Source organism: Neltuma alba, unplaced genomic scaffold, assembly GCF_004799145.2.
Source record: "Neltuma alba isolate B1F8T4 unplaced genomic scaffold, ASM479914v2 tig00012454_pilon, whole genome shotgun sequence".
Lineage (NCBI taxonomy): Eukaryota > Viridiplantae > Streptophyta > Magnoliopsida > Fabales > Fabaceae > Neltuma > Neltuma alba.
In genome coordinates, this window is record NW_021636933.1 from 233,664 (window position 1) to 244,120 (window position 10,457).

The 10,457-nt window shown below is 41.5% G+C and overlaps 2 protein-coding genes across 2 annotated transcripts; one reads left to right on the forward strand and one right to left on the reverse strand.

Annotated features, from left to right (window-relative positions):
* The first annotated feature begins 2 nt into the window (after positions 1–2).
* LOC114727233 (TMV resistance protein N-like) lies at positions 3–2,018 on the forward strand. The gene is made up of 3 exons (XM_028913933.1): positions 3–508; positions 999–1,910; positions 2,009–2,018. The coding sequence occupies exons 1-3, from the start codon at positions 3–5 to the stop codon at positions 2,016–2,018; spliced, it is 1,428 nt and encodes a 475-aa protein (XP_028769766.1).
* A 7,186-nt stretch (positions 2,019–9,204) lies between these two features.
* LOC114727234 (uncharacterized) lies at positions 9,205–10,065 on the reverse strand. Its single transcript, XM_028913934.1, has one exon. It carries the CDS (start codon positions 10,063–10,065, stop codon positions 9,205–9,207), a length of 861 nt encoding a protein of 286 aa, XP_028769767.1.
* Positions 10,066–10,457: the final 392 nt, after the last annotated feature.

Sequence of the window (10,457 nt, forward strand, 5' to 3'; positions counted from 1 at the left end):
GTATGGCGATTCAAGTGGCTTCACCATCATCCCTTAGCTTCACCAGCAAAACTAAGTATAGATATGATGTTTTCCTGAGTTTCAGAGGTGAAGATACTCGCCACGCCTTCACTGTGCCTCTTTACAATTCTCTACGACGTAAGGGGATCAACGCCTTCATTGATGACAAGAAGCTTGGGAAAGGGGAACGAATCGCACCTGCACTTATCAAAGCCATTGAGAGATCAAGGATTTCCATTATTGTCTTCTCTACAAACTATGCTACTTCCACATGGTGCCTAGAGGAACTCGCCCACATCATCTGGTGCAAGAAACAGAAGAATCAATTGCTTATGCCCATATTTTACAAAGTGGATTTGTTGGATGTTCAATATCAGAGAAATAGCTTTGAAGAAGCCATGGCTGCTCTTGAAGATAGGTATAGAGATGACTTAGAGAAAGTGTGCGAATGGCGTTCTGCTTTGTTCGAAGCTGCTAGTTTATCATCAGCATGGCTTTTCAAGGACGGGTAGGTTTGTTTGCACCATTAGTGCCTTCCGCTGATGAAATTTATTAATTCTTTGTTAGTACTTAATAGTTGCAGACAATATAGCACACAAAGGTCAATCTCTGCATACTTGGCTCTCAAGAGTTTTTATTATGGGTATTTAAAGTTTAATTTTGGACTTTGTTTTATTCTTTGGAATTTACATCTTTCAGCCTGAGTCTTTTGGATTTACTTAAACGGTGTCATTTGAGCAGAAAATATTTCATAGGTTTACAATTGGAACTGAAAGACTTTTAGATAGAGATGGGATTACAAAATTCAGAGACCTTATTGATGTTGGAATTACATGATTATTCACTTCTCTTTCTCTCTACTTTAATTTTCTTTTTTTAAGAATTGAAACAATATTTTATTGATAACTATGTATTAAAAAGAGGAAAGAAATACAGCAGAAGACATTATGCGCAGATAAATAATCTTCATAGTGAAAAGGAAATATGCTCTTTTGCAGATGTGAATATGGATTTATTGAAAGGATCGTGGAACATGCATATTCTATGCTGCCACCTAAACGCTTCCATAACGTTGATTACATCGTTGGACTTGAGCCTCGGATAGAAGAAGTGATCTCACTTATAAATAAATCTGACAAAGGCGTCTGCATGTTGGGAATTCATGGAACTGGCGGAATTGGCAAAGCAACCCTTGCAAAAGCTCTCTATTATTCAATCTTCTATCATTTTGAAGGTGCTTGTTTTTTGTTTGATGTCAGAGAAGTATCAAAGAAGTATCAGGGCGTTGTTCGCCTTCAACAAACACTTCTATCAGAAATTCTTGAGGAAAAGAAGATGAAGTTTTGCAGTGTTGACGAAGGGAAATCTATAATTAAACATAGACTCTCTAACAAAAAGGTGTTATTGGTTCTTGACGATGTTGATGAGTTTGAACAGTTAGAACGACTTGCAGGCGGCTGTGAGTGGTTTGGTTGTGGAAGCAAAATCATTATAACAACAAGAAATAAGCAATTGCTAATTGCACGAAATGTTGAGAAAGCATATGAAATGAAGGAGCTAAATCATCTTTACTCTCTTGAACTCTTTTGTTGGCATGCCTTTCGCATGATACAACCTGCAAGTGACTATACACATATGTGCAATCATGTTGTAAGATATGTACATGGCCTTCCTCTAGCCTTGAAATTAGTAGGTTCCAATTTGGCACATAAAACCTTAGAGGAATGGAGATCTATGTTGGAGAAGTATAAAAGAATCCCTGAAAGAACTATCCATGAGGTTCTCAAGATAAGCTATGATTGCTTACAAGATGGTGCTAAGCGTGTTTTCCTAGACATTGCTTGTTTCTTTAAAAGGAAGACATTAGAATCCATTGAAGACGTACTAGAAGCCTGTGATGATGGGGCAAGGTTTTACATCGAAATTCTTGTTGATAAATCCTTGATAACTATTGATGAAGTTAACAATCGCCTGTACATGCATGATCTAATACAACAAATGGCGATAGAGATTGTTAGACAAGAGGCACCATCAAATCCTGGTCAATGCAGTAGATTATGGTATTATAAAGATGTTCTTAAAGTACTACGTGAAAACTTAGTAAGACTCTTTTCTATTTGCTTGTATTTATATTATAAAATCGTACATGTATATTGTCATATGCATCAAATTTATTTTGCTAATTTGGCAATATCTAACAATGTCACTTCCTCAAACTTGCATTACAGGGAAGCGATAATATTGAAGGAATAATACTTGATCCACCATATCAAGAAGTGGTGTGGGATGGTATAGCTTTTGAGAAGATGAATAATCTCAAGATTCTCATCATTCGAAATACTCTGTTTTTAGCAAGTCCTAAATATTTTCCAGATAGTTTAAGATTACTAGATTGGAATGGATTTCCTTCAACCACTTTACCACCGGAATTTTCACCTTCGAAACTAATCTGCTTGAAGTTATATGGAAGCCCTTTCAGATTAGAAAAGCCATTCAAGGTACTCCACCCCCACCCCATTTCGTTATTATTTGGTCTAATATCTTTAGCTATAATTTTCAGCCGAGAAACAAGGATCAACTATAATTTAAGTTTCTTCTATTTTTTGTAAAAATTCGCACAGATCTCCTTGTATTTTTTATTTATTTTCTCAAATTTTTTTATTTCTCTTATAGGCAAAGGTACATCTCTAGTCCTTTAACTCTACATAATATTTTATTTTGATTCTTTAATTTTATAAATTTTATTTTCTGCCCTCCAACTCTAATACTATTAATTTTATTAAGGAAAAAAAAAGGCTGATATTGAGATTTTTAATATTGACTAAACATCTCTAATGTTGACATATTTAGTATACTTCTTTTAAAGGGACAATGATTGACACGAAATATCATCATTTGAGACTAATTATGTTAAGGTTAAAAAACTAAAAAGATACCTTTTAAAATTAAGAGACCAAATTGAAACTTGCATAAAGTTAAAGGACTAAATGTATACTTTTATCTTATATATATTCTTTTAAAACATATATATTTGTCTTTCTACCACAAAAGGCATGTGCATATACGTACATCCATTTCTATAAATGAACATGATTATAAAAGCGATTATATTAATATGGTATTAATTAAGTTTTCGAGAGACTGACAATTGAAGATCTTTTCTAGCCATGAATTTCAATTGCAAACCTCCAATTATTGAAACTTCGACGGAGAATGATGGTCTTTATTTGGAATTAAAAACAACCGTGTTGACAAAATTGCTCTTATGAATTGTATGCATCATTACAAATGAGTTACTTGGAATTCACAACTGAAGCTATGCATTTTCGATGGTCCAAAGTTAGCCCCGTTCCTAGGTAGTTTAGTTGGTTTTCACAAGTGGGTTACCTGGTGGATATCACGAGTAATGCTATAAATTAAAATTAATGACTTAACAGGATCTAGCTTTTCATTTTCTCTAGCGTTTTATATTAATCTATCGTGATTGGAACATTTTACAGAGAAAATAGAACAATAGGCTTTATCCAAATACTTACAAGATTTTATTTTGCAGAGGTTTGAATACGTGACATATTTGAATTTCTCAAAGTGCGAATTCATTACTGAAGTACCTGATATGTCTGAATTTCAAAATTTGAAAACATTGATCTTCAGTAAGTGTCACAATCTGACCAAAGTTCATGATTCGGTGGGATCTCTCTGTAAGCTCGAAAGGTTAGATGTTAGTGAATGCCGAATACTTACAAGCTTTCCACATGAAATCAACATGGCATCTCTTGGACGCCTTTACCTCGATTTTTGCGAGAGTCTTGACTACTTCCCACGCACAGTAGGAAAGATGGAAAAACTAACCATGGTTTCTGCAGTAAGGACTGCTATTAAAGAGCTCCCACCTTCAATTGGAAATCTTCCAGAGCTGTATCATTTAGATTTAAAATCCTGCACAAGTCTTAGGGAGCTTCCAAGTAGCTTAGTGACATTGCCAAATCTTGGGCATCTTCACTTGGAAGATATTCATCCTCTAGGTGGAGAATCTTTGAAGAAAGTGATGGTACAGAGCCAACCAGTTATTAGCTGTGAAAACATAGAAAGGTTGAATCTCAGTGGTTGTGGGCTATTGGATGAAGATCTTCACCGTATTCTGAAACGTTTTCAAAATGTGGAAGACTTGGAACTGTCGCAGAATGATTTTGTGTCACTTCCTGAGTGCATTAAAGAGTGTGCTTATTTGGGGACTCTAGATCTGAGTAACTGCAAGAGGCTAAGAGATATACCGGAGCTGCCATCAACGTTGTGGGACATAAGTGCAGAGTACTGCACATCATTAACTGCGGAGTCGATAGGCCGTTTATGGTCTCAGGTATTTCTCATGCTTCTATTTTTTTTTCCCCTTTTTTCTTTTGCTATGAGTGTGACTGGTAAGATAGTTATTAGTGAACAGTCTCGCAAGTGTTAAATTACCTAAAGTATTCTTTTTTTTTTTTTTGATACACAAGAGACAAAACAAAACTAACTAAAAGTGGCAGCCTCCACGATGTAATCCTTCATTACTAACTCACGCAACTCCTCAGTCATGAATGAGAATAAATGCAAACCAGGGGCGGTCCTTAGCGCCTTCTTGGCTAGATGATCGGCTACCTCATTAGTTGATCTCGGAATGAGACCCAGATCCACCTCCCAAGAGGGATCAACCAAAGAGCGAGCTTCAGAAATCAACTGGAGAAGATGATGGTCCTTATCTGAAGAATGATACAACAAGCGAATCACTTCAGAGGCATCAGTTTCGACGATCACCTTCCTAAACCCAACGTCCCACGTCATTTTCAGGCCACACACCAGAGCCCACAGCTCAGCAGCCAGGCTATCCCCGTCGTTAGGATGGAACATAAAGCCGCTGATGAAGGAACCCACATGATTCCGCAAAATCCCTCCACAGCCGGCTCCATGCAGCGTGGAGAAGGCACCATCAACATTCAGTTTAACCCAACCTGGTGGAGGGGGGGACCATTTAATACCCTGTACCGTGACACGGTGACCATTGAGATTACTGCCTCTGAGTTTAGTTGCAGCGTGTTTCAGGTTTGAGAGAATGTGCCTTGCCTTGGCTATCAGCATTGCATTCGGGGTCCACTTGCCTTCGAAAATTCTCTCGTTCCTACGCGACCAAAGGAGCCAGCAAATAGTGGCAAAAAACTCACTCCAACCGTCGCCGAAGGAGCCCCCGGGGTTCCGTATATTGAATTCTAGCCAATCCGTTAACTCGAGGGAGAAGAACCTGTCCAACAAGCGGGGTTTGACCATGGAAGACCAAAGGCATCTAGTGTCGTCACAGTCCCGAAGAACATGAAGCAAACTCTCGCAATGAGAGCCGCACCACGTGCAGATTGGGGTCGTCACCATACCTCTTTCCGCTCGAGCTTGATTCGTCAAAAGTTTATTGTGGAGGGAAAGCCACATGAATGTCTTGCACCGTTGAAGGACTTGGAGTTTCCAAATTTTACTCCATATCGGGTTCGGAACCTGCTGGTCCTGTGTAATGATAGAATAAGCTGACTTAATAGAAAAGACACCGTTCCTGTCGTATCGCCAACGTGCTTCAATATTGCCCTGAGTTGCCTGAACCCCCTCCTGAACATATTTCCAAGCGTCCTTAATGCCTTTCCAGATGTTCGAACCGGGTCTCTCGTGAGCTATAGTGGGTATCAAATCAGACCCACATCTATATTTGGTTCTAATTACCTTAACCCAAAGAGCATCCCGACGATTGATGAGGTTCCAACCCAGTTTAGCCATGTAGGCTTGGTTCTGGTGGCGTAACTGCTTAAGACCGAGACCTCCGTTCTTCTTCGGAGTGCAAACCTTATCCCAAGCTACCAGATGCGATTTCCTATGACCTTCGGAGGACCCCCATATGAAACACCTATTATGTTTCTCCACCGCTTCACACGTGGTTATAGGCAGGGAGGCAGTTTGCATAGAATATTCTGGAATAGCTGACGTTACGGAAGATGCCAGAGTGATCCTGCCTGCTAAAGAAAGAGAGTTAGCCTTCCAGTTGGACAGTCTCTGTTTCACCTTGTCTACCACCTCTTGATAACTACTTTTAGAGACTCTTCTAAAATGGAGTGGGGCTCCCAAATACTTGCCGAGATCTGCCGCAAGTTGAAAACCGAGGATGTTGCTTACTTCGGACCTCCGGGTATGGTTCACATTCCTGGAGAAAGAGACTCGGGTTTTACGCACGTTAACTTTCAGACCTGAGCGGCTACAGAACTCTTCGAGGCAAGAGTGAATGACCGCTGCTTGATGAATGGACACTTCTGAAAATAAGATAATATCATCAGCAAAAAATAAGTGAGATAGAGGAAGGCCTTACTTACACAGCGAGATTGGGATCCATTCGTTCTTGTTCACCCTCTCTTGAATCATGTGGGCTAGTTTCTCCATACATATCACAAAGAGATATGGGGAGATAGGATCCCCTTGCCGGACCCCTCTGGTGGGTTTGAATTCTTCCGTCTTCTCCCCATTCCAAAGAAGTTGCATTTTAGCTGACGATATGCAATGGGATATGATCTGGGTAACATGAGTAGGAATTTGCATCTCGTTGAGACAGTTAATGAGGAAGTTCCAGTTTACTCTGTCATATGCTTTCTCAAGGTCGATTTTAATAGCCATGAATCCCTTATATCCCTGTTTGGTTCGCATGGAGTGCACCACTTCCTGGGCCACAATAATGTTATCCGAGCTATGACGACTAGGAATGAAACTGCACTGAGTGGGACTAATCATATAAGACAAGCAAGGCTTGAGTCGATTGGCTATGATTTTAGTGATAATTTTAAAAATGACGTTGCACAGCCCAATAGGTCGGAGGTCTTTCAACGTTTCTGGGTGATCAACTTTCGGTATGAGTACAAGATAAGTATCATTAATATCAGCAATACCATCCGTATTTCTCCACACATGTTTGATAAAAGAACAGATAGAAGCTCCCACATGGTCCCATTGGCTCTGGTAGAATAGAGGATTGAGCCCGTCCGGTCCCGGTGCTTTGAGCGCCCCCATGGAAAATAAAGCTTCCTTGATTTCAGCGTCTCCCACTTCTCTTACCATTCTAGTCTGATCCTCCTCCTTCAAGGGTGGATATGTAATTGAGCAAGTAATAGGCTCTCTAGTGGGTTGGTCTTCCGTGAACAGATGAGAGAAGAAAGCGGTGGCCATTGACTTTATACTTTCAGCATTATAAACCCATTCACCAAGTTCATTCTTGATTGCCCCAATGAAATTACGCTTGCGCCTGTTATTTGCTCGGTTGTGATAGTACTTAGTATTTTTATCTCCATAGATCTACCAATCACTCCTAGCTTTCTGAGCCCAGATAAGTGATTCTTGTAGGAGTACTTCGTCGAGCTCCTTTCCCAGTTGGCATTGGAGATCAAGGAGCTTCGGGGAAAGACTGACTCTAGCTTCCACTCTGGAGATACCTTCTAGTCTGCGGAGTAAGGTTTTCTTTCGAGAATTTGTATGCCCAAAGACCTCTTTATTCCACGTTGCACAGGCGCTCGTGAATTGATGGATGTTCTCAGTCCACGAAACCTGACTCTTCCAGTTACCCTTGACAAATTTTTTAAAATCCTCGTGTAGCGCCCAGGATGCAATAAAGCGAAAGGGTCGATTACCATGCTTTCGAACACCAGATCTATGAAGCTTTAAGAGGAGAGGTCGGTGATCAGACTTAAAGAAAGGGAGATGAGTAACCGAGGCCTCCCTAAAGACATCTAGCCACTCAAGATTGCTCAAGACTCTGTCAATTCGACTCTCTGAGTTGTTGCATTTCCAGGTAAATCTTGGACCTAGAAAACCCATATCACTGAGATTTGAGTCTAAGACAAAAGAATTAAAATTGCGATCTACAGCCCCAGCGGGAGAGCGCTCCGAGGCTAAAATAGTAGCGTTAAAATCCCCTGCAACGCACCAGGGTCCATTTACTTGGCGCTGTAGAGCTAGGAGCTCCCTCCATAGCGGCCGACGTTTCGCCACTACTGGGCTTGCGTACACTACCGTAAACCACCATACTTGGTCCGCATACGTTTCAATTTTCAAATGAATGAATTGAGGACTCTTTGAAACGCACTCCACACACCGAATCTTGTAGGACCATAAGCACCAAATTCCGCCGATGAAACCTTCCGCGTCCACAATCTCAGAAACTAAAAACCCAACTTCTTGCTGATATCAACAGCTTTGGCCCCACTACAACGAGTTTCTAGTATGGCCACAAAATCCAAGCTATAGAAGGAGGTCAATTCCCGAACGAGTTGAGGAAAGGAACGTGAGCCTGTCCCTCTAGAGTTCCAGATTAAGCAATTCATGAGGAAACTAGTACAGAGTTTTGGGAGGAGACTCCCGTCGGTGTAATAACCTGGGTATCATTCTCACTGGTCTGTCGTACCTGTTGTTAGACCCCCCTGACGTCAAGTTTAGAAGCTTGGACATGCGAGTTCACCCCAATGATCATTCCAGCATTGCTACTGGTATTAGTCTGTCCCTCCTGTGTCCCACTGTCGAGGATGTAGAAAGGATTGGAGAGAATGAGTTTCCCACGTGCTTCATTTTTACCTAGATCACGTTTGCCTTTTGATCGACCCAACAGTTTAACCCCTAGAATATTCTCCTTTCCTTTAAGCTTATGTGATCCGGGTAGTTTCTTCTTTGAACCAGCTGGGACCCAGTCACTCTCATGATTATTATGGACCTATATGTCAGTTCCGAATTCACGTACGTCCTTCGCCAAGTTAACTACCGCCTTCCCGTTCTCCACACCCGAAATCTCATCAACCTGAATGTCAAGAATCTCGGAATCTTTGGTACGGGCCTCCTTGGCTTGCCATTGCTTTTTCGGGATCTGATTAGATTGTACCTGCACCTTTTGCGGCACAGTAACAGCTGCTGGCTGAGCTAGCGTTTTCTTCGCCACCAATTCTGTCTGAGATTTATCCGTATCCCGAGTCGCAAGTCTCGTGCCGAAACTATGTTTGACAATCATGTGGGGACCGAAAATATTGCTATCAACATTAACAGTTGTTGTCCCCGCCGTCGGCTTCTTGATGGAGATCGGAGAACCGACGTTGGATTCCGAGGCAAGCAATGTGTATTGGACGAGCTACCAGTCTTCTCCGTCTCCACTATTCCTGTTGGGCACTATTCTTTGTGATGACCATATTGACCGCACCGAAAGCATATGAGGTGTAACCGCTCATATAGGATTTTATGCACCTCATCGAAGTGCATGAAAGCTGGTAGCAAAGGTTTCTCCAAGTCTACTTCCACGCAAATACGGGCAAACCCACCTTTCTCTGAAAAGGCTGTAGTACGGTCAATTTTGAGCGTTCGACCAACAAGATTGCCTAGCTGCCAAAGAGATTCAACATTGTATAACTTGACGGGCAGGTCCGGAATGCGGATCCAGGCCGCGATTCTCTTCTGTTGATCAGCCCTCCAAGGGTTAAAATTCGGACGCCATCTTTGTACTAACAGATAGTGATCACCAATCATCCAAGGCCCCTCTTGCAGCGCATAATCCCGGTCTTTTGCAGAAAAGAAAGAGACTATGCTGTAATCGTTACTCAGTGGCATTACTTTAATAGGAGACTGAGGTCTACCCCACATACGCTCCAGGCGTTGCTGCATAAAACTCTCGCCAAATGATTTTCCCATAAGTTTCACAATCAAGGAGTTCCGGAATGGTTTGCACCATGCCTCATATTGAGTATCAGAAAATTTCAACGACGGAAACCTCCCCGACTTGGACCAATGCTCCTCATCCGACGATCTTTCCTCAGATAACCCATCTCCCTCCATCACTGCATCTACCGTAGATTTCTTCCCATTCCACTTCGCGAACTGATCCTTCCATCCCTTCATCGCATCCTCCGCTGACATGTGAGTCTCCAAGAAGCCCGAGTCACCCAAGCTAAGCAACTTATCCCTGTACGAGGACCGGAAACCAGAGTTTCGGCCGTTTCGAAAACCTTCAACGCCGCCATCGCTCTCACCCGCCATCGCGACCTAATTCGTTCTTTGACCTTGCTGCATTCTAATTTACTGCTCCAATATTTGAAGATTTTAATTCACGTCGTTTATTACCTAAAGTATTCTCTCATTATGTGCGTATATATTCTCTTATTTTTTATTTTCACATCAGTAAATGCCTTTGGTCGCTGATGTTTTGTTAAACCAGGCAAAAGAAGTGGTCTTTATGGTGGCAATGCTTCTGCCGGCAACAACATTTTCTGACTGGTTAGATTATTGCTGTAAAGGAGGGAAATTGTCTTTTCGTGTTCGGGGAAATTTCCCACGTGTCCTTGTTGCATACGAGATGGGGAAAGTAATAAACACAAGGCGTGTGTACTCAGTGAAAGCTTTTATGAGCATCAATGGTCGTTATAAAATGC